Here is a 23706-nt window from a genome sequence, read left to right as displayed (position 1 = left end):
TACGGAACAGAGTTGCCAGGCCAGACGCGCCGTGGCCTGGCAGCAAGAACTTCATTCGCCTGACCCGGCCCGGATTGACCCTGTCCGGACGCGCCATGTTCGCGCGTGGGTCACGGAGGCGCCGCTCTGGGCGTGTGGTGAGCAGGATTCTGGGCAGCAGAGGGTGGGGGCCCGGGCAAGCGATGAGGACTGCCACAGAGGGTCTAAGTACTCCCATCCCCAGCTTTTATAGAGTGGGCACTGGGACCAAGTGGAGGCTCATGGATGAAGGGACCGGTGTAGATTCGGTGGCCTTTGCTGCCTGATCACATCTTAGCACACCTTAATCAGCAACCCCTAGGGGACCTGGTGTATTTTCTTCTTCTGTGACTTTACAGAAGAATCTGAAAATCAAAAGATTGGATTTGGACATCAGAATGAGCAGGAACCTCCTAAGCTTCTGAAGAAAGGGGTTTCATATCTTCAGGACTACAGACTTAGGAATAGGAGTGCTACACTAATCCAGTGCTCCAATTTATGAGTGAGGTGCTGAGATTTGAAGAATCAGACTTCCTAAGCTTCCACCTGAGCCTGGAAATGTTTGGCTTCCTAGGTAGAAAGATTTCTCTTTTCCTTTGGTCTTGATTAGGAAAGATGGAGTCTGGGCTTGGTGGGCCAGAAGTGATAATGATCCTAGGATATGAGGGGTAAAGACTGGGCTTCTTGGAATGCGGTTTCTTCAGTGGAGCAAGAGTGGCGTGGGATCTTCAATTCCTTACAGTGGAGGGGAGCAGGGATTTTTAGGGAGGACTTTTGGACTTCTGAAGGGAAAAATGGGGTCTCAGACTCCTACCCTAGGGAATCTGGTTGGAAATCTCCTAGGTGGAAAGGAGGCCAGAATGAAGCTTGGAAAAGGATGCTCAGATTAGGGGCTCTGCTCTAGTGGAAAGAATACAGGGTTCTTTCTGATGGTTGGAAGTGTTTGAAGTCTGGTGTAGGTGACAAGCTCACCCAGAAAGCTGAACTCCTTACAAAACGGGCTTCTAGTGAGGTGGGCTCAGTTGCCCCACCTCTGGCTTGGTTGTGTCCCCTCCCCCACACTCTAAGTTTTGCCTCAGCCTGCCCAGAGCTGCCCTACTGGGACAGGCCCCAGCGTGTGGTCTGGGCTTGGGAGTGGAGGGAAGGGTGTTGACTTCTCCCTCCCTGCTCCGATGCCTCGTTGGGGCTCTGCCCCCGCCCACTACAGCCTCCTGAGGCAGAAGATCCAGACCGAGGCCAACCTTGCAACTCCTGCAGAGAACAGTGCCCAGGCTTCCTGCTACATGGCTGGAGGTAAGTGACCCTCCCCAAGGCTTAGCCTTTGCCTGAGCTCCACCCTCATGGGAACTGGGGGCGGATGGTTAGGCCAGCCTCTAGGTTTGAGCTCTGCTCTTATACCTCATTAGGGAAAAGTGCCTCAAGCTCATATGGAGGGTCTCACCACCACACAGGAGCATACCAACCACTACATAGCTTCAATTCTAAGAGTCCTCCCCAAATCGCTGAGTCTCAAATCCATGGAAGATCCTATATCTATGGCTTTGAATATCCCTCCTAGAATCATCTCCCCCACCCCCATTCTTAGGCTCTGAGTTCTTCTCACACACTCACTCTCCTATTCTCCTACTCGAGCCCTGCATTCAAAGACTATGACACTGGCTGGACAACAGTGGCGCATGCCTATAATCCTAGCTATTCGGGAAGCTGAGATCTGAGGATCATGGTTCAAAGCCAAGCTGGACAGGAAAGTCTGGGAAATTCACCTCCAATTTACCACCAAAAGGTGAAAGTGGAGCTGTAGTTCAAGTGTTAAAACCCTAGCCTTGAACAAAAAAAAAGCTCAGGGGGCCAGAAGTGTTGCCTTGTGATAGAGTGCTCACCTAGCATGCACGAAGCCCTGGGAACAATTCCTCAGTACCACATACACAGAAAAACGAAAAGCTGAAAGTGGTGCTGTGGCTCAAGTGGTAGAGTGCTAATCTTGCCTTTTTTTTGCCAGTCCTGGGGCTTGAACTCAGGGCCTGGGCACTGTTATTGGACACTTTTTGTTCAAGGTTAGTGCTCTGCCACTTGAGCACTGCCACTTCTGGCTTTTTCTGTGGATGTGGTTCTGGGGAATAAAACCCAGGGCTTTGTACGTGCTAGGTGAGCAATCTACCACTAGACCCAGTGCCCAGGCCCTGAGTTCTAGCCCCAGGACGGGCCAAAAAAAAAAAAGCTCAGGGACAGTATCCAGGCCCAGATTTAGAGCCCCAGAATTGACACCAAAAAGAGTCTCAGAAAGTACAACAGACTGACAGTCCCACAGATTGATAGTCACTTCTTTTTTTGTGGGGGAGTGAGGGGGTTCATAGGGCTTGAACTCAGCCTGGGCACTGTCCCTGAGCTCTTTAGTTCAAGGCTACCACCCTACCCTTGAGCCAAGCCCCACTTCCCATTTTCTTGAGGTTAATTGGAGATAAGAGTCTCAGGTCCTTTAGTGCCCTGGCTGGCTTTGAACCTTGATTCTCAGATCTCAGCCTCCTGAGTAGCTAGGATTACAGAAGTGAGCCACCACACCAGCAACTGATAGTCTCTTTCACACACACATACACCCAGTTAGAGTCTTATCACAGGGGAAAGCCCACTTGCAGGGAGAGTTCCTCCACAAAACAATACTAAGCCTTTCCTGTGGACAGCACCTAGATTTAGAACTCCAATCATAGTTCCAGTGCCCCTCCCTTCTTAGGCTGTCTGCCCAGAGTTTGACATCTATCCCAGAAAAAGAAGGTTAGGCTGTGTCCTTGAGACTCCACCTGTCACATCCTGTGACCAGGCCCATAACCCCCATTCTCAGTTCTCTGGGCAATTCCAGCCTTGCCAGCAGCCAGAAGCTAAGCCCAACACAACCTATGTTTCATTCCCCATGGCTCAAATAAGACCCTGGCTCCTATTCCCACCGCCTGTCAGTCTGGAGTCTTTGGGTAGTAATTTGGGCTTGTCTAGAGGTCTGATTGAAAACAATTCTTAGTAATTTATCCCATTCTGGCTCCTCAGAAAGATCTGCCAGCACTGCAAATGCCCACGAGAGGAGCACGCCGTGCATGCTGTGCCTGTAGACCTGGAACGCATCATGTGTAGGCTGATCTCTGACTTCCAGCGTCACTCGATCTCAGACGATGATTCAGGCTGTGCCTCCGAGGAATATGCCTGGGTACCCCCAGGCCTTAAACCTGAGCAGGTAACCATTCTCCAGTGGGTGACACACATGTAGACACACATCCAAGTGGAAAGTCTGTTCCTAGAGCAATGCAGACAGCCCTGTGTGATCGCCTGGCCAGTTCTTCGGAATCTGTCATTCTGTCCCTATTCTGCCCCTACCCCAGGCTTTATCCCCCAATTTCACTCATTGAATCATTGATTCACTGAATAGTTTGGGACACTAATGGAATCACCGTTTCACAGCAATGGAGAAAACATGAAACAGAAGCAGGGTACAACTCAGTGGCATAAAGGGCTCAGCTCTTGCCTGTCATGCACAATGCTCTGGGTTCCACTCCTAGCATGCACATGCACATACACACACACACACACACACACACACACACACACACACACACACCATGTGTCTTCCATATGATGATTAGACACCACAATAGAGTAATAACCAATATGTAAACCCATAAATAGCTGGACACCAGTGACTCGTACCTCTAATCTTAGCTACTCGGGAGGCTAACATCTGAGGATCATGGTTCAAAGCCAGCCCAGGCAGGAAAGTCTGTGAGACTCTTATTTTTTTGTCAGTCCTGGGCTTAAGCTCAGGGCCTGAGCACTGTCCTTGGATTTTTCTCAAAGTTAGAGCTCTACCACTTGAGCCTTCACACCACTTCTGGCTTTTTTTTTCTCTGTATGTGGTACCGAGGAATCGAACCCGGGTCGTCATGCATGCTAGGCAAGCACTCTACCACTAGGCCAAACTCCCGGCTCTGTGAGACTCTTATTTCCAATTAAATACCAAACGGCCAGAAGTGGAGCTGTGACTCAATTGGAAGAATACTAGACTTGAGCATAAAAGCTCAGGGAAAGTGCCCAGGTCCTGAGTTTAAGTCTTAGGACTGGCACAAAACAGAACACCTATAACTTTATAATCTACCTTTGGCATCTTCAGGAAATTAGTTCAGCAACAGGTTTTTTTCTTTGCTGGTAATGGTGCTTGAACTCAGGCCTGGGCATTGTCCCTGAGATTCTTTGTGCTCAAGGCTAGTGCTCTACCACTTTGAGCCACAATGCCACTTCCAGCTTTTACTCTGTAGTTTTTTTGCAAATAAGATTCTCACAGGCTTTTCTGCCTGGCCTGGCTTCAAACTATAATCCTTAGATCTCACCTTCCTGAACAGCTAGAATTACAAGCATGAGCCACCAGCACCCACAAGATTACTTATAATGCCTGTATTATTTATGCGCTGAAGTACAGTTCCGAAATAGCGCTTGTCTAAAACATGCAAGGCCTTGGGTTCAAGTCCCAGTATCATGAAAAAGGATTTAAGAAATATTGATCCTGGCCAGGATAATGACTTACTGGTAGCTTGCTTGCCCAGCATGCGTGCCCTAGGTTCAATTCCCTGGTATCACATACACCGAAAAAGCCAGTAGTAGCACTGTAGCTCAAGTGGCTTAGCTCCGCTTTGAGCAAAAATGTCCTAGGACAGTCCCCAGGCCCTGAGTTCAAGCCCCAGGAATGGCCAAAAAAAGAAAGAAATATTTACCCCAAAATCTTCATGTTCAGTACAGGTACCATTTTTCAATTTTTCTACTGATATATTTATACATGTATTATAAATGTTGCGATCTTTTTGCATACATACTTATGGGTATATATGGATGTTTCAGGGGGACTTATACAGAACAGATTTATTTCTCACAGCTCTGGTGGCTAGAGTCCTGAGATCTTGCTAGCATAGTTGGCTTGTAATAAGAGAACTCTTCTGAGTTGAAAGCTATTTTATTCTTGCTACATCTTCATTTGGCACTGAAAACAGTTTTTTATTTTATTGTATTGTATTGTAAAGGTGATTTACCAAGGGGTTATAGTTAGATAAGTAAGATAATGAGTATATTTCTTGTCAAACATTGTTAGCCCTTCCCTTGTTTTTCTCCCCAGTAAAGTTTTTGTGGAGGAGGAGGCTACTGAGGTTTTGATAATATTGGGATTTGAACTCAGGGCCTTGTACTAAGTAGTCAGACACTCTACCACTTTAGTCATACTTCCTTTTTTGCTTTGGATGTTTTTTTGGGGGGGGATTGTTGGGAGGGTGCCAGTTCTGGGACTTAAACTCAAGGCCTGGGTGCTGTCCTGGAACTTTTTTTTTCCATATATTTTTTATTGTAATTAATAGAAGGGTTACATGATATTTGCCAGATAGATGGTGCATTAATTCCCATACATTGATACCCTTTCACATGTCTTGGTCCCCATTTCCCTCCCCCCACCCCCACCCCTCATCTTGTTTTCCCCCGTTCCCTATCCAATTTCAAATAACCAAATACAAATATATCTGATATATCAGGTAACAAAGTGAGATACTGTAACAATATGAGATAACCAAGGGACAGCAAAGGAGATGAGAGATAACATAGTACCTTACGAACAACAATCAGGGGCCAGGAGTTTGGCCTAGTGGTTAAAGTGCTTGCCTAGCATACACGAAGACCTGGGTTCGATTCCTTGGTACCACATATATAGAAAAAGCTGGAAGTGGTGCTGAGGCTCAAGTGGTAGAGTTCTAGCCTTGAGAAAGTCCAAGGACAGTGCTCAGGCCCTGAGCTCAAGCCCACGACTGGCAAAAAAAGAACAACAATCATTCATTATATGGCTTATGTTTCTATATCCTAGAGATCCTTTCATTCAGCATCCTACTATATGGCCTTTTGTATCAAGATTTTGCTCTATTGCAAATCTCTGCTAGGAGAGCCCAAGGTTTCTACTGATTATGACAAATGAGGGAAACCATTGAGCCTAAGTTCCTTTGAGTCTGGCTTACTTCACTTAATATGATCTTTTCTAAGTCTTTCCATTTCCTAACAAATGGGGCAATGTCATTCTTTCTGACAGCAGCATAGAATTCCATTGTGTACAAATACCACAACTTGTTGATCCACTCATCAACTGAGGGACATCTGGGTTGGTTCCATATCTTTGCTATGGTAAATAGTGCTGCAATGAACATTGTTGTGCTGGTTGTCCTGGAACTTTTTCACTCTAGGCTAGCACTCTACCACTTGAGCTACAGCTTCTCTTCCAGCTTTCTGGTGATTAATTGGAGATAAGTGTCTCATAGACTTTTCTAACTCCCGAAGACTCCAGAGCACTGGCTTCGAACCACAATCCTCCTGTCTTAGCCTCCTGAGTATCTAGGGTTACAGGGCCACTAGTTCCCTGCATTTCTTAAGTTAATGTCTTCAATTATGGCCTCAAACTATCATCTGACCCTTCCTGAGACTATAGTCCTCAAATCTATGCCTCCTTTGTAATTGGAATGACTGGGGCATAACAGCATATTTACCATATTCAGTGAGTAAAGTGGGGCACTGGGGACAAAGTCCTGGAGAAAACATCGGTAGAAATAGGGTCTTGATAATGTTTTGCCTATACTGGCCTTGAATCTCAGTCTTCCTGTTCTCTCCCAAATAACCAGGAATACAGATGTGAGGCATCACACCCAGCATTTAGTTATTGTTTTGGGGTTGTTTTCCACTTGTTTTTGATAGAGGGGCCTTACTATATAGCTCAAGTGGCCTGGAATTCACTATGTAGTCCAGGCCACCTGACTCAATCTCCTCGGGACTAGCCGCCAAATGCACAGTAATATGCTCAGCTTCTTTTTTTAAAAAAAATGTGTGTGTGTGTGTGTGTCTATATATGTATCTGTGCACATGCATGTGTCAGTACCAGTGCTTGAACTCAGGGTCTTGTGCTATCAGTCTGCTTGCTTATTCACAGCTGGTGCCCTACCACTTGAGCCATAGTTCTAGCCCTACATTTTACTAGTTAATGGGAGATATGACTCTCATGAAATTTTCTGCCTAGGCTGGCTTTGATCCTCAAATCTCATTCTCTCTCTTTTTTTCTTGTCAGTCGTAGGGCTTGAATTCTGGGACAGGGCACTGTTTCTGAGCTCTTCAACTCAAGGCTACCGCCCTATCCCTAGAACCACAGTGCCAATTCTGGTTTTGTGGTGGTTAATTGGAGATAAGAGTCTCATGGTCTTTAGTGCCTGGGCTGGCTTTGAACCGTGATCCTCAGATCTCAGTCTCCTGAGTAGCTAGGATTATAGGCAAGAGCCACCACGCTGGGCTCACATCTCATTCTCTTGAGTAGCTAGGATTACAAACATGAGCCACCAGCACCAGGGGTTTTCAAATATTTTACAACATTGGTTGAAGCTGAGGATATATAAGTCTCAGATATAGATGGCTGATGTCATTATCAAAAGGCATAAAGAGCCAGGTACCAGTGACTCATGCCTGTAATGTAGCCACTCTGGAGACGGAGATCTGAGGATTACAGCTCGAACTAGCCTGGGCAGGAAAGTCCATGAGACTCTTATCTCCAGTCAGTCACAGAAAAAATTAGAAGTGACAAGTGGTAGAGTGCTCGCCTTGAGCAAAAAGGAACTCAAGAATAGTGCCCAGGCCCAGAGTTCTAGAGCAGGACCAGCAAAAATTAAATAAATGAATAAAAAGACATAAGGTCTATGAAATAAAAAAAAAAACAAGACAGGGGTAGGGAGTGTGGTCTAGTAGTAGAGTGCTTGCCTAACATGTACGAAGCCCTGGGTTCGATTCCTCGGTACCACATGCACAGAAAAAGCCAGAAGTGGTGCTGTTGCTCAATTGTTAGAGTACTAGCATTGAGAAAGCCCAATGACAGTGCCCAGGCCCTGAGGTCAAGCCCCAGGATGGGCAAAAAAAGGGGGAGAAGGCAGGGGAGTGAGAAGGAGAGAGGGAGGAAAAGGGAAGTGAGGGGAAAGGTTGAAATTGTAAAAAGAGTGCCCAAGTATGCCTCTGTGAGCATTTAATTTATAACCCTGAAGGCAGCTACTGAAGGAGATGAAGTGAGCCTTCAGGTATCTAAGGTTAGTGCATTCCAAGCAAAGGAAATAGCAATGCTAAGGCTGTGTCACATTTGTACAGAAGGGAGGGGAGAACTGGAATGTAGCCCAGTGGCAAAGCACTTTCCTAGTAAGTACATCTTCAGTTTTATCCCTCTACCTGAAAAGAAAAGAAAAAAATACTATTGAAATAGGAAGAGAGGGAGAGAGGGGGAGAGAGAGAGAGAGAGGGAGAGGGAGAGGGAGAGGGAGGGAGGGAGAAAGGAGGCAGGGAGGGAGGGATCCAGATGCTTGTGGCTTTTGCCTATAATCCTAGCTACTTAGGAGGCTGAGATCTGGGGATCGTACTTTGAAGCCATTCTGGGCAGTAAAGTCTGTGAGACTTTTAACACCAATAAACTACACAAAAAAGCTCAAAGTGGCACTGTGGTTCAAGTGGTAGAGTGCTACCCTTGAGCAAGAAGCATCTGAGGAACTGAGCCTAAGCCCTGACTTCAAGTTTTAGAACCAGCACCAAAAAAAAAAGAAAGAAAGAAAAAAGAGAAAAAAAGAAGATATCAAAGCAACTGGAAGAAAGAAAAAGAAACAGAGAGTAATTGGAGCTGAGGTCAGAAACAGGATGGGGCTATGGAGAGGATGGACTTGGAATGAGGAGGAATGTTCCAAACCCAAGAGCATGTGTTTGGTCTTATGATTTAACCGGACCTTTGGCTTCTGTTTAACAGCTGCTAAGAATGAGGAAGGAAGTAGCTGATACAATGAGGAGAGTACTGCAATATCCAGGCCACTGGTCAGTGCTAAGAATGGAAATAATGTGGTTTCATTCCGTTTTAGTTATTGTCGTTGTTGTTATTGTTTATGCTGAAACTGAGACTTGAGCTTACTCACACTGTCACATTTTTTTTCCACTCAAGGCTGGTATTCTACTGCTTGAACCATAGCACTACTTCTAAAAAGTATGATTTACAATATATATATATATATATATATATATATATGCATATTATGTGGTGCTGGGAATGGAAACCAGAGACTTTGAACATGCTAGGTAACTGCTCTACCACTGAGCCACATCCCCAGTTCTGATTCTAGATATTTTCTTTTGTTGTTGTTCGGAGCATTTGAATTGTTTTTTCTTTCTTGTTTTTTTTTTTTCCAGTCCTGGGCTTGAGCTCAGGGCCTGAGCACTGTCCTTGGACTTTCTCAAGGTTAGAGCTCTACCACTTGAGCCTCAGCACCACTTCCGGCTTTTTTCTATGTATGTGGTACCGAGGAATTGAACCGGGGTCTTAATGCATGCTAGGCAAGCACTTTAACCACTAGGCCAAACTCCTGGCCCCTCTTTCTTGTTTTGTTTTAAGAAACATCTTACTTGGTAGTCTCTGGCTGTCTTAGAACTTGTTATGTACCTAGGTTGGCCTCAAATTCACAATCCTCTTGCCTTAGCCTTTCACATGCTGGAATTATATGTACATGCCACTATAGCCAGCATTTAACTTTACTATGAAATCTCTCTAATACCTGAAACCCAAGCACTTAGGAAGCAGAGGTAGGAAGATTGTGAGTTGAAGGCCAGTTTGGAGCACACCGCTAGACCTTGTCTCAAAAAGTAGAATGCAAGCCAGGCTCAATGGCTCACGCCTGTAATCCTGGCTACTGAAGAGCCTGAAATCTGAGGATCAAGGTTCAAAGCCAACCGGGACACCAAAGGACCTGAGATAAGATCTCCAATTAACCTCTAGAAAACGGGAAGTAGGGCTTGGCTCTAGGGTAGGGCAGCACCCAGGCTGAGCAGGCTGAGTTCAAACTCCATGACCCCCTCCCCCCACAAAGTAGAATGCAGTCGCACTGTGGTTCAAACTGGTAGAGCACTAGTCTTGAGCAAAAGAGCTCAGGGCCAGCACCAAAGCTGAGTTCAAGCCACATGACAGACAAAAAGAAAATAAAACGCAGACTGGGTGCCAATAGCTCATACTTGTAATTCTAACTACTCAAGAAACTAAGATCTGAAGATTGCAGTCCAAAGCCAGCCAGAGCAAGAAAGTCCTTGAAATTCTTATCTCCAATTAACTAAAAGGTTTAAAGGTTTTCAGAGAGAGAGAGAGAGAGAGAGAGAGAGAGAGAGAGAGAGAGAGAGAGAGAGAGAGAGAGAGAGAGAGAGAGGCCAAAGCAAGAGCAAGTTTGAGAGGTATGAGTCTGAGGTTCTTGTTAAACAGCTAAGTGGCTACATTGCCTGGAAGTCAAGAAAGAACCCTCAGGACTGGAGGTATGCATCTTGATACCTTAGTAAACAGATTCTATTTACAGCCACAAGGTAGTATACAATTGCCAAGAGGGTAAATGCAGAGGCAGAGGGGGAGGGCTGGAGGGAGGACTGAGCCTTTGAAACCTTCCATATTCAAGGGTCCACTACTTGAGGAATCAAAGTAGTAAGAACCAAGTAATTGTAATCCATCTGTACAACACCAAACAAAGTAAACTTACAGAAATGCAAAAAGGACAAAGAATGAGCAGCCAACATGGGAGGAAGGAAACCGGGCCTGAATAGAGAGGGCTAGAGGTCAAGGGAAGAGAGAATGACAAACTATGTCCAGGCCTACTGATGTTCAAGTTCACAGAGGACTAAAACATGAATAATGATTTTCACAGTGTGGACATCCTGAATGACCTTAACAGCCATGCAGGAAGCTGAGGTGGGGGTGGGAAGCCTAACTGGAATAGAGTTAAGAGATAATGGGTGGAGAGGAAGTGGCGTGCACAGGAGTGCTCACAACCCTTTCAGAGTTACACTGAGAAGAGGAGAAAAGAAAGCAGGGCACTGCATTCGTAAGGAATTGGAAAAAAATTTAGAAGTAAGCCAGACCCAAAGAAACATAGGCTCCATGTTTTCCCTCATTTGTAATAATTAGTATAGGGTCTAGGATTCTCCGAGCAGAGGATCACAATAGCTCAAAAGCTATGTACATATGGTCATATACGATGAGGCTAAGCAAAATGAACTCCAGGATATGGAAACAAGAAGTTTATCTTTGTGGCTGTTGTTTTTTTATGTACTATGTGAAGCTATTGCTTTCCTCTTTTTTTCCCTTATGGTTTATCCCCTTGTTGTTACTGTTGTGACTGTGGTACCTGGTATATTTATTTGTTTATTTGAATTAGGGAAGAGAAGGTGAAAAACAAGAACATGAGACAAGGGATGAACCAATGTAATAGTGTTTTCACAAGACAATATGTTGGAAATGAACTTTACAACATGGGAGGAGGTGAGGGAGGGAAGGTGGAAGAGAAACACAGGAAGGGGTAATGATGTTCAAAAAGTAAATGTACTCACTATCTTATGAATGTAACTGTAACCCCTCTACACATCACCCTGACAATAAAATAATTTTTTTGTTGTCGATCGTGAGACTTGAACTCTGGGCCAGGTCATTGTCCCCGAGCTTTTCAGCTCTAGGCTACCACCCTACCCTTGAGCCAAGCCCCACTTCCCATTTTCTAGATGCTAATTAAAGATAAGAATCTCAGGTCCTTTTGTGCCCGGACTGGCTTTGAACCTTGATCCTTAGATCTCAACCGCCTGAGTAGCTAGGATTACAGACATGAGCTACCAGGCCTGGCTTTTTTATTATTATTACAAATGGTCCCATGTAGTTTCCACAATGGTCCCTGATGACTCATGCCTATAATCCTAGCTACTCAGGAAATTGAGATCTGTGGACTGTTCTGAAGCCATCCTGGGCAAACAAAGCCATAACATTCTTTTTTTTCTTTTTCGTTCTTTCTTTCTTTTTTTTCTCTTTCTTTCTTTTCTTTTCTTTTCTTTTTTTTCGGGGGTCTTGAACTCTGGGCCTGGGCGCTGTCCCTGAGCTCTTCAGCTCAAGGCTACCACCCTACCCTTGAGCCAAGCCCCACTTGGAGATAAAGAGTCTCTAGTCCTTTTATGAAAGCCAGAACATTCTTATCTCCAATTAACCATCAAAAATACTTCGGTGGGGGGAGCTGTGCTCTAGTGGTAGAGCATAAGCTTTGGATGAAAAGCCAAACAAGAGTGTGATATCAGGGCTGGGAATATGGCATAGTGGTAGAGTGCTTGACTAGCATGTATGAAGCGTTTGGTTTCTATTCCTCAGTACTACATGGACAGAAAAAGCAAGAAGTGGTGCTGTGGCTCAAGTGGTAGAGTGCTAGCCTTGAGCACAGAGAGGCTCAAGGACAGAAGGACAGAACCCAGGCCCTGTGTTCAAGTACCAGGACTGACCAAAAACAAAAACAGAGCTGGGAGCATGGCTTAGTGATAAACTGCTTGCCTAGCATTCACGAAGCCCTGGGTACTATTCCTCGATACCAAATACACAGAAAAAGCCAGAAGTGGTGCTGTGGCTCAAGTGGTAGAGCCCTGAGAAAGCCAAGGACAGTTCCCAGGCCCTGCGTTCAAGGCCCAGGACCAGCAAAAAAAAAAAAAAAACTGTGATGGCTTTCTTTCAAGTGCCAAAAGCCACGCACATACCACAAGAAGGAAGGTGGACTTAGGACATTTCAGACAACTAATTTCTTGTGTGTATAGCAGCAACCGCTAACCTCAGTTATTTTCTCCCACTCTACCTCACGCCTTCCCAGGTGTACCAGTTTTTCAGCTGCCTTCCAGAAGACAAGGTTCCCTATGTCAACAGTCCAGGAGAGAAATACAGGATCAAGCAGCTACTGCACCAGCTGCCCCCACATGACAGTGAGGTAAGGAGAGAAGACAGGAGGGGGAGTGCCAGATACAGGGCACAGCCTGGGCACACACATTGCAGCTAGAAAGAAATAGGCAGAACAAGGTCACAGGAGGAAAGGAGCTGAGCCAAGATGAGAGGTCTGGACAGGGAAAGGCCACCAAGAAACATTGTTTGGCAAACCTACAACTGGCCATTGGGAGAAGAGGTAAGAGTTAGACATTTTAGGCAAGAGGTACAATCAATACAAAGGCCTAGAAGTAAATGTGATGAGAGAAGATGACCTTTTGAAGACCCCTTCCTCTCTCTAGGCCCAATATTGCACAGCTCTGGAAGAGGAGGAGAAGAAAGAGCTCAGAGCCTTCAGCCAGCAACGGAAGCGGGAGAATCTGGGGCGTGGCACTGTACGCATCTTCCCAGTGACCATCACTGGGGCCATCTGTGAAGAGGTGAGCCATAGACAGCCTCTGCCAGTGAGGACACTGAAGCACTAAGCCACTAAGGCCTGCCACTGAAGCCCTAATACATTGTCTCTAGGACCAAATAGTGAATAGTACTTATTCCTCAGGTCATCCCACAGTTGGATGTATTTTGTCTCTAAGGAGCCCTTGATCTATCTTCTCTGTGGTTTGCTCCCCTCCATGCTTGCATGTAGTGGATACATGTCATGGGATGTTTCTTTGGTTCTCTTGTAGTCAGAGGATTTTTTTCCTTAATAACTGACCCGCAGCTGGGCACCGGTGGCTAACACCTATAATCCTAGCTACTCAGGAGGCTGAGATCTGAGGATCACAATTCAAAGCCAACCCAGGCACAAAAGGACCTGAGACTCTTATTTCCAACCAACCACCAAAAAACTGGAAGTGGCACTGTGGCTCGCAGTGGTAGAGTGCTAGTCTTGAGCTGAAGAGCTCTGAGACAGTGCCCAGGCCCAGCGTTCAAGGCCCATAGCTGACAGAAAAAAAAAAGAACTGACCCACAAGTCAGTTATGGATGTAGCGCAGAGGCAGAGGGCCTGCTTAGCATACCTGAGGACCTGAGTTTAAATTATAGCACCACAAAAGAATAGAAACCACTGACTTATAGTAGTAGTAAAGCCTGTCTCTAGAGTCCTCCAGAGTGGGTATAATTAGGCAGATGCTGGTGGCTTACACGTGTAGCCCTAACTACAGTTCATAGCCAACCTGGGAAAGAAAGTTCATTAGACTCTTTACCTTCAACTAAGCACCCCTGGAAATGGAGCTGTTGCTCAAGTAGTAGAATACCAGCCTTGAGCAAAAACAGCTAAGGATAGGAAATGTGGCTGTGGCTCAAAGAGGTGGAGCAAATAGCCCTGAGCAGAAAAGCTCAGGGACAGCACCCAGGCCCTAAGTTCAAGCCACATGACTGACAAAAAATAAAAAGCTAAGGATAGGAGCCAGGAGTGTGGCCTACTGGTAGAGTGCTTGCCTAGTATGCACAAAGACCTGGGTTCGATTCCTCCGTACCGTATACATAGAAAAAGCCAGAAGTGGTGTTGTGGTTCAAGTGTCAGGGCTCTATCCTTGAGAAAGCCCCAGAACAGGGTCCTGAGTTCAGTCCCCAGGACTGGCAAAAAAAAAAAAGCTAAGGATAGTGCCAGGCCCTGAGTTCAAACCATAGTACCAGTGCCCCCCCCCACACACACACAGAGTGGGCAGAGTTAGCTCCAGTAGCTTTTCTATTGACTTGGGCTCATCCTTTAGAGCTCACTGTTTGGTAAAATTTCTAACTAAGGTTCTGGAGGTTAAGTTGGGCACAGTGGCTCACGCCTGTAATCCTAGCTACTCAGGAGGCTGAGTTCTGAGGATCACGGTTCAAAGCCAGCCCGGGCACTAAAGACTGTGAGACTGATCTCCAATTAATCACTAGAAAACCAGAAGTGGCTCTGTGTGGCTCAAGGGGTAGTGCAGTAGCCTTGAGCTGAAGAGCTCAGAGACAGAGCCCAGGCCCAGACTTCAAACCTCATGACCAAAAAACAAAAACAAACAAAAAAGATTATGGAGGTGAAAATTGTCTTCATAGTTCTCCACTGGGCTTCGCCTATCTCTATCTTCCCCGGCCCACAGAGGGGCTTTTCTGTAAGGCTACTCTCTGTGGTAGGTATTGTATCTATGGTTTCCCAGGCCCATAAGCTGAGTCTGTCCCTCCCTAAGGCATCTCCAGCACAGGTAGATTCCCTGTTAGGTGGAGCTAATCAAAAAGCTTCTTCATAAGCCCAGGGCAGTGGCTCACACCTGTAATCCTAGCTACTCAGGAGGCTGAGATCTGAGGATCATGGTTGAAAGCCAGCCTGGGCAGGAAAGTCCATGAGACTCTTATCTCCAATTAACCACCGGAAGATCAGAAGTGGCGCTGTGGCTCAAGTGGGAGAGCACTAGACTTGAGCTGAAAAGCTCGGGACAGTTCCCAGGTCCCGAGTTCAAACCCCATGACTTCATCACAGGGCCTAGTGCCCCTGGTTCCCACCTATAATTCAAGCCGCAGGATTGGTACACACACACACACACACACACACACACACACACACCAAGATCCATCAGAGGGAAGTCCTGTGTGTGACACTGACCTCATCCATTGGACCATCTTGTTAATAGTGATGGTGTCTGTCATTTGGCAGTGCGGGAAGCAGATCGGAGGTGGGGACATTGCCGTGTTTGCCAGTCGTGCAGGCCTGGGAGCCTGTTGGCACCCACAGTGCTTTGTGTGCACTACGTGCCGGGAGCTGCTCGTTGACCTCATCTACTTCTATCATGCTGGCAAGGTCTACTGTGGGCGCCACCATGCTGAATGCCTGCGTCCTCGCTGCCAAGCCTGTGATGAGGTTTGTGCCTGCTTGGCAAGAGTGGGAGTGGAGGAGGGGCAGGGCCAAAGGCAAGCTCTTGTGACAGCCATAGATGATCTGTGCCCTGCAGATCATCTTCGCCCCTGAGTGCACGGAAGCTGAAGGCCGGCACTGGCACATGGGTCACTTCTGCTGCTTCGAGTGTGAAGCTTCGCTTGGAGGGCAGCGCTACGTCATGCGTCAGAGCCGCCCTCACTGCTGTGCCTGCTACGAGGCCCGACATGCTGAGTACTGTGATGGCTGTGGAGAGCACATCGGTGGGTGAACATCATGGGAATGCACAGTGCACAGCAGGGCCCCCCCACCTCACCCCAGGAGTCCTCCTGTCCACCAGGCCTCACCCTCTCCCACCTATCCCTTCAATCCCAGCTCCTAGTCCCAATATCACAGCCCCCCAGCTTACATAGCTATGCCTCCCCTCTCTTTTGCTCTTTTCTTTTTTTACCCTAGTACTAGAGACAGAAGCCATCATCTCAAGCCTACAAGCAGGTGTTCTACCACTGAACTACCATATGCCATCCCTTTTTTTTGTAGGTATGTCAGTCCTGGGGCTTAAGCTCAGGACCTATAAATCTTTTTTACCAGTCCTGGGGCCTGAACTCCAGGCCTAAGCACTATCCTTGGCTTTCTCAATGCCAGTGCTCTACCACTTGAGCCACAGCATCATTTCCGGCTTTTTCCTGTATATGTGGTACCAAGGAGTTGAACTACGGGCTTTGTGCACGCTAGGCAAGCACTCTTACCATTAAGCCACACTCCTGGCACAGGACCTATACTTGATTGGCTTTTACTGATTAAGGCTGTGCTCTACTCCTTTAGTCACACCCCACTTCTGGCTTTTTGCTGGATAGAGACAAGAATCTCCTGGAATTTTCTTCCAAGGCTGACTTCAAGTTGTGATGTTCTGATCCTAGCCTCCTGAGTAACCAGGATTACAGGCATGAGGCACCAGCCAACAGCTATATGCCACAAGCTATGTGTCACTTGTGGGGCTTGAATTCAGGGCCTAGGGGCTATCCTTGGGCCTCATTGTGTTGTTCAAGGCTAGCGCTTTACCTCTTGATCCACAGTATCACTTCTGGTATTTGAGTGGATAATTGGAGATAAGAGTCTCAAAGATACTTTTCTGCCCAGGCTAGCTTTGAGCAGTGATCCTCAAATCTCAGCCTTCTGATTAGCTAGGATTACAGGTGTCAGCCATCAGCGTCCCACTATGCCCCAATATGCCATACTTTATTTTATTTTTTGCCAGTCCTGGGCCTTGAACTCAGGACCTGAGCACTGTTTTTGAGCTTTCTCAAGGTTAGAGCTCAACCAATTGAGCCACAGCACCACTTCTGGCTTTTTTTCTATGTATGTGGTACCAAGGAATTGAACCAGTGTCTTCGTGCATGCTAGGCAGGCACTCTATCAACTGGGATAAACTCCCAGCCACTTTTATGCCATACTTAAGTTCCAGGCCTATGCCCACCATGTACACAGCACCTTCTGATTCCAGTCCTCTGTGGCAGGCATGGAGCTATGCCTTGGTATCCCTTCTACTATCTTCCGTTAGCGTAGGTGAGGTCCTACCTTCTAGCAATATCTTACCTTATTTTTTGGCCAGTCCTGGGGCTTGAACTCAGGGCCTGAGCACTGTCCCTGAGCTCTTTTGCTCAAGGATAGAACTTGACCCCCTGAGCCACAGCACTACTTTTTCTGTTTATGTGGTGCTGAGGAATGGAGTGTAAGGCTTCATGCGTGCTAGGTAAGCACTCTACCACTAAGCCACATTCCCAGTTCCCACCCTACCTTCTAAGCCCTTTTTTTCCCATGATGTTCATCTCCTACAGACTAAGCCTTGCCCCCACTAGCCAAGCCTCTTCAGGTCCAGCCTTCTACAGCCTTCTACCTGAAGAAAGCATTGTTTATGTCTAAGCCTGATCTTAAAGTCCACTCCACAGCCCTACGCCTGACACCCTGGGAAAGGAAAAGGGCTGGGAGACATTACCAGCCAGTATTCCAGATGATAAGATGGGGAACCAGGAAATGAAAATCAAATGTCAACTTTCGTGCTTTCTCCAGTGAAGGATCCTGTTCAGGAAGACGGGGGTAGCATATCAGAGTACCCTGCCTCAGATTCCCCAAGTCTTCCCAACGAAAGCCTCATTTCAAGAGAGACGGGTGCATACTTGTGGGTTCTGCCTCAGTTTCCCCCCCCTTATGTTGATCCCTACAGGACTGGATCAGGGCCAAATGGCCTATGAGGGCCAGCATTGGCATGCTTCAGATCGCTGCTTCTGCTGTAGTAGCTGTGGTCGAGCCCTGCTGGGCCGCCCATTCCTGCCACGCCGGGGCCTAATCTTCTGTTCCCGAGCCTGCAGCCTTGGGTCAGAGACCAGCGCTCCAGGATCAGGCCGGCGCAGCTGGAGTGCTGGCACCGTCACCGCACCGCTCACAGCTTCCACTGCCTCTTTTCCAATTGAGGAGGGGGCGTCAGAGACGGCTACCAAAGGCACCAGTACTGAAGCCACACAGGGTGAGCCATGCCCAGCCACAGCCCACCCTTCGCTCACCAGACCCAGCACCTGTAGCTGGTCCAGCCTTGAACACTCTTGCCACGACTCCTTTCCCACATCATTCCTGGCCAACTCTAGCCCTAACCTGCCCCATGAGCCCTAGGTATTTGTCTCAGTTTGGGCTCAAGTTTCTCCTTTCTCCATCCACTCAGTGGACCTAGGCCACGCCTCCATTTAATATACACCACGCCCCTTCCAGCGAAGCCATGTCCTCATTCCCGGGCTACCCCCTTACTTCATGCCCACCCGGCCTTGCCCTAGGGTGATCTTCCCGCCTTCACGCCACCCAGGTGCTCCTTATCTCCCTGCTCATCTCTGTCTCTGGCCTCACTTCCCATGCCTGGGAAGTTGGGGTGAGGGAGAGGAAGCCTCCCCCCCACAGAAGAGGGCAGATCGGGTACATATAGAAGTGGCCACATCTCTCCTTTTCCAGCTGCAGGCATTGAGGAGCCCCCTAGATTTCTAAGAGGGGCCCCACACCGCCACTCCATGCCTGAGCTGGGACTCCGAGGCCCTCCTGAGCCACCTATGGAGTCGCCAGAACAACCTGACCAACGCCCTGAGGATAGCACCTTTGGTCGTCAGAGCACACAGCGTGTCAGCTTCCGCGATCCCCTGGTGTCTGAGGGAGGTCCACGGCGGACCCTGAGTGCACCCCCAGCCCAGCGCCGCAGGCCCCGTAGTCCCCCTCCCAGGGCCCCCCACCGACATCGCCGCCACCGCCACCACCAGCATCACCACCACCACCATCCTGGTAGACGTCGCCGTCATCGATGTGATTTAGGATCAGGGTCAGACTCAGGATCTTGCTCTAGCTCATCCTCCAGCCCTAGTTCCGAGTCTTCTGAGGATGATGGTTTCTTCCTAGGGGAACGCATCCCACAGCCTCCACACCTGTGCAGGGCCAAGACTACTCAAGACACTGCAGCTGGCACCTTCAACTCCCCAGCCCCACCACTCTCAGGAGAGTCTGGCCCAGGGATGACTCGCCAGGCCAAAGACAAGAACTGCATTGTTGCCTGAATGCTGTCAATCCCTGGAGGAAGCTCCATTCTCCAGTCAGCATACATGATGACTAAGTCATAAATGCCATGCCTACCTCCCCCTTTCCTACCACCTCTACTCCTCTCCCTTTAATTTGCCAGCTCGGGGACTTAAACTCAGGGCCTAGGCACCGTTCTTTAATTTTTTGTGCTCAAGTTGGCATTCTACCACTTGAGCCACAGCTCCATTTCCAGCTTTTCCTTGTGCTGGTTCATTAAACATAGGAGTCTCATGGGATTTTCCTGCTCAGGCTGGCTTCAAACTCTAATCCTCAGCTCTCAGCTACCTGAGTAGCTAAGAATACAGGCATGAGCCACTGGCACCCAGCTACACGCCCCCTCTTGAGGCTTGAGATTTATTCACATTTGTCTAAAGGATTAAGTTATTCGTGAGAGATTTTAACAATCATTTATTATTTATTTATCCCTTTACAGCCCATCCCTCACACCGAGGTTATTTGAAATGAGTCACTCAGATATCAGAGACACCCACCTCCCTTATTTTGTAGCTTAAGGTGGGCAGAACTGGGGTCTCTTGGATGTTGTCAGAAGGGGGGGCTGGGCATATTCATAAAGGTGATCACATCCAGGAGGATTAGTTGACAGACAGGTAGATAAAATCCTCCCAATAAAGGCACTTTTACCACAACAGGAGGTTGCGTAGTTGACTGGGTGGGGACTCGGAGGAGATTTTTCTATGGAGGAGTGATTTGCAGAGTGCAGGGAGTGAAGTTCATTTACACAGGGCCATCTGTGGGGTCTGCGGGAAGAAAAGAGAAAGCATTAGCTAGTTCCATGTGCCCATTTTACTCAAGGAAATGCTGATTTTTTTTGTGCTGGTACTGGGACTTGAACTCAGGGCCTTGAGTGCTCACTGCTTTCTTTCTCAGGGCCGGCACTGTACCATTTGAGTCATGTCTCCAGTATGGCATTTCTTTGCTAGTTAATTCAAAACAAAACCTCTCCAACTTCTCTGTCTAGGCTGGCTTTGAGCCTCCATCCTCCAGGTCTCTCTCAGCTTAGGGACTTGTATGAGCCCCCAGAAAGAATGTGGATACTTATGGATATGTATTGGTACAAACAGCAGAAATGCCAATAAAGGATAGAGTTGGTGTTCATACCCTTAGTGGAAGATCCCTTTCCTTTCCCCCTCCACTCTTAGCCACACACACACACACACACACTCACACACACACTCACACACACACTCACACACACACTCTTACCCGTGGGGGCTGCTGTGTGTCTTTGCTGCCGAAGAGAGAAGGTGAAGTAGGCATCATAGCCAAAGAGTAAAGCAGCCATTAGGCCCAGTACCTGGCAGGAGATGGGAATTAACTGGTTAGATGGTAGACCTACACAGGATGGGAGCTCCAGCCCCAGGCTAAAATGCCAGAGAGCCCTCAGGAAAGTCCAGGAGGCTTCATGCTCTCCTCTCCATCCCACCCCCACCAATTACCTCTCAACACAAGACAGCCACACTGTGCCCCACGCATAGAAGGCACAATTCAAAGTTCTAGCAGATGGTGTCCTAACATATTGACAAAAGGGCCACCAGTTTGTGCTTCCCACCTAACCTCCCCCTGTCTGATAAGGCAAAGCATTTATCTTGGGAGATAAAAGATGGCTGTGGTCAGCCTGCTGCAGCCCTGGAGAGAAAATTTGGTTTGCTGGAGGTCACAATATTTCTACAGAAGCAGAAGTAGAAATAGTTCAGGATCCTCCAACTCTCCTCCTTGCACGTTAAAAGTGCCTCCCCCCCTCATCTATATTACCCCAGCAACAATTTTGGAACTGCCTCCCCTCTCAACAAGGACCGCAATGGAGGTGATCACATAGAGGACAGCAGCTATGAGGGCTCGGAAGAAATCCTATAAGGGAGAGGAAGAGGGGACAAAAAAGGTAGTCAGCACTCAAGGATTCTCCCAGACCATCCCAAAAGTCCAGGACCCTGCCCAGCCTAGCCACTGTTGGTCCCCTTCTCACACTCCAGGGCCAGTTGATGAATTGTAGCTTGGTGGTGTGCCAGTCACACATATAGACGAGAAACAGGAGAGCAGAGAGGATCATCTCAATAACTGACAGGGTGGCATATGCTGATGTCGAGGCACTGAAGCAAATCAGAATCACCAGGCAAAATAGCTGTAAGGAAGACATGAGAAAAGGGAACCTTAGTCAGTCCCTGGGGTGGCGTAAATTGGGGAAAAGGGGACTAGGATCTCAAACTCAAATGTCTAAAGAAAAAAATGGGGCTTAGTGGTAGAATGTTTGCCTAGTATACATGAAGCCCTAGATTCGATTCCTCAGTACCACATACACAGAAAAAGCAGTAGTGCTGTGGCTCAAGTGGTAGGGCACTAGCCTTGAGCAAAAGAAGCTCTGGGGGCCAGGAGTTTGGCCTAGTGGTAGAGTGCTTGCCTAGCATGCATGAAGACCCAGGTTCAATTCCTCGGTACCACATATATAGAAAAAAGCCAGAAGTGGTGCTGAGGCTCAAGTGGTAGAGCTCCAGCCTTGAGAAAGTCCAAGGACAGTGCTCAGGCCCTGAGCTCAAGCCCTGGACTAGCAAGAAGCTCTGGAGGCCCTCTGGATACAAGCTCTAGGCTGGGCAAAGAGAGAGAGAGAGAGAGAGAGAGAGAGAGAGAGAGAGAGAGAGAGAGAGAGAGAGAGAGAGAGAGAGAGAGAGAGAGAGAGAGAGAGAGAGAGAGAGAGAGAGAGAGAGAGAGAGAGAGAGAGAGAGAGAGAGAGAGAGAGAGAGAGAGAGAGAGAGAGAGAGAGAGAGAAAGAGAAAGAAAGAAAGAAAGAAAGAGAGAAAGAAAGAGAGAAAGAAAGAAAGAAAGAAAATGCACTTTCCAAGATGGGATGAAGCTGAGTGGCAGAGCATTTACCTAATATGCATAACGACCTGGGTTCTGTCATTCTATCTCCTGCACAGGGGGCAAAAATTCCACTTCTCCAATGTCTTACCAGGACTGAGAAAATGACACCCATGATTGCTAAACATTTTTTGTGTGTGTTCACGATGCTCCAAACATTATTCTAAGAACTTTACAATTATTCATTCACAATCATAGCATCGTAACGAGAAAGATACTATTCGTGTGTCTATTTTACAGATGGGAAAAGTGAGTCACAGAGAGGTTAAGTGGCTTGCCCAGTGTCACTCAGCAGGTAAGGAGCAGAGCTGAGGGCCTGAAGATCCCCTTTCCCCTCCATGATATGAGCAGCCTGAGGGGGTGGCTCTGCCAGGTGTTTAGTGAACACCACTGGCGCCAGCTCCCATGCCTTGAGGGGGCGGGACGTGCGGTTCCCTGGGCAACCCCTTGGGGAGCGGTGAGACAGACACTGGAGGGGCAGGGCTCCTTTAAAGGCACCGCACCCCTTTTCCAAGTGAGTCAAGGGCAGCGCCCACTTGGAGGAGGGCGGGAAACCCAGGTTCCCCAACCGCCCCAAGAGCTAAGGACCGCCCACTCAGCCTCAAAAGGACAAGGAAGAACTGGCAAAGGGTGTGGCCCTATACCCTCGGGGGGACTAACACTTGCAGCCCTACCCGAACAGGCCCCACCCCTGGGCACGCTGCCAGCCCGCTCACCAGTGCTCAGGCCGCGCCACGCCCTGCCACGGGAGGCACCCCCAGTCCCCAGCTCCCCCCTACCCCCAGAAACCCCTTTGCTGAATTCACTAGTGAGGCCACTCGGGCTTTCCCCACACCGAGCTCCAAGCATGACTTATGGACTGATCGCTTCACGTGTGCCACCAGCTTCTGACCACCCTTCCCCCCCCCGTCTAAAAAAAACCCCACCCATTCCCCTTGCACCCCTAGTCTCCTCCACGAACCCACCCAACCTGTGCCCCACTGCTGAATGCTCTGGCTACGTGGTTGCTTCACCCCAATCATCCAGTCCCACGGTCCAACAACACCACCCAGCCTGCCCCGGAACGCTCACAATCTCAGCGAACAGGAGAAGTCCCTTTCGGGTACGCCAGTAGCTGGTGCAGGCTGTCCAGCAGCGAGGGGCCGAGTAACGCTCAGAATCCGCCATGGTGTGGACTGGTGTCCCTAGGAGCACAGAGGATCTGCTCGTTGGCTCGTGAGTTCGAGGACGCTGCACACCCAGCCGTGTTACTCGCCGTCTGGCCGGGAAGGGGGCCCCCGGGGCGAAGGAGGGAGTGAATCACCGCGGCGAGGCAAAGCGGGCGGGGCCGGAGGGGGCTGGGCCAGGTGGCTGCCGCCCCGGAAGCCCCCTGGCCCCGCCCCACTGATGACTGTCCTAGGCGAGACAACAGCCCCCGGGGTACCCCATCCTGGAGGCACTTGGCACCTGGTACCCAGTGCCGGAATATCAAGACCTTTTGCCTTTTGAGAATGCTAATACACTGGCTCCATTCACAAGCATATGAATCTGGCTAGGGGAG

General features: G+C 48.3%; 2 protein-coding genes across 2 annotated transcripts; one reads left to right on the top strand and one right to left on the bottom strand.

The window, feature by feature from the left end:
* The first annotated feature begins 41 nt into the window (after positions 1 to 41).
* Positions 42 to 19939, top strand: Prickle3 (prickle planar cell polarity protein 3). Its single transcript, XM_090327231.1, has 9 exons — positions 42 to 137; positions 1226 to 1311; positions 3055 to 3238; positions 12729 to 12842; positions 13138 to 13275; positions 15465 to 15668; positions 15760 to 15946; positions 17908 to 18207; positions 18681 to 19939. The coding sequence occupies exons 1-9, from the start codon at positions 96 to 98 to the stop codon at positions 19268 to 19270; spliced, it is 1845 nt and encodes a 614-aa protein (XP_090183357.1). The 5' UTR covers positions 42 to 95; the 3' UTR covers positions 19271 to 19939.
* Positions 19684 to 23485, bottom strand: Plp2 (proteolipid protein 2). The gene is made up of 5 exons (XM_090327232.1): positions 23238 to 23485; positions 21277 to 21432; positions 21066 to 21161; positions 20517 to 20607; positions 19684 to 20050 (listed from the first exon to the last, which is right to left on the bottom strand). Exons 1-5 carry the CDS (start codon positions 23331 to 23333, stop codon positions 20028 to 20030), a joined length of 462 nt encoding a protein of 153 aa, XP_090183358.1. The 5' UTR covers positions 23334 to 23485; the 3' UTR covers positions 19684 to 20027.
* Positions 23486 to 23706: the final 221 nt, after the last annotated feature.

This window comes from Megascapheus bottae, chromosome X (genome assembly GCF_031878675.1).
Source record: "Megascapheus bottae isolate mThoBot1 chromosome X, mThoBot2.hap1, whole genome shotgun sequence".
Taxonomy (NCBI): domain Eukaryota; kingdom Metazoa; phylum Chordata; class Mammalia; order Rodentia; family Geomyidae; genus Megascapheus; species Megascapheus bottae.
Note: the sequence above shows the minus strand (reverse complement) of the source record. Positions and strands in the feature narration are given on the sequence as shown.

Coding starts and splice junctions, on each gene's coding strand:
- Plp2 (XM_090327232.1), bottom strand. CDS start 23,333: ATGGCGGATTCTGAGCGTTACTCGGCCCCTCGCTGCTGGACAGCCTGC. Junction 21,433..23,237: donor TTCTCCTGTTCGCTGAGATT/GTGAGCGTTCCG, acceptor TCTTCCTTACAG/CTATTTTGCCTGGTGATTCT. Junction 21,162..21,276: donor TCATCAACTGGCCCTGGAGT/GTGAGAAGGGGA, acceptor TCTCCCTTATAG/GATTTCTTCCGAGCCCTCAT.
- Prickle3 (XM_090327231.1), top strand. CDS start 96: ATGTTCGCGCGTGGGTCACGGAGGCGCCGCTCTGGGCGTGTG. Junction 1,312..3,054: donor TTCCTGCTACATGGCTGGAG/GTAAGTGACCCT, acceptor CTGGCTCCTCAG/AAAGATCTGCCAGCACTGCA. Junction 13,276..15,464: donor CTGGGGCCATCTGTGAAGAG/GTGAGCCATAGA, acceptor GTCATTTGGCAG/TGCGGGAAGCAGATCGGAGG.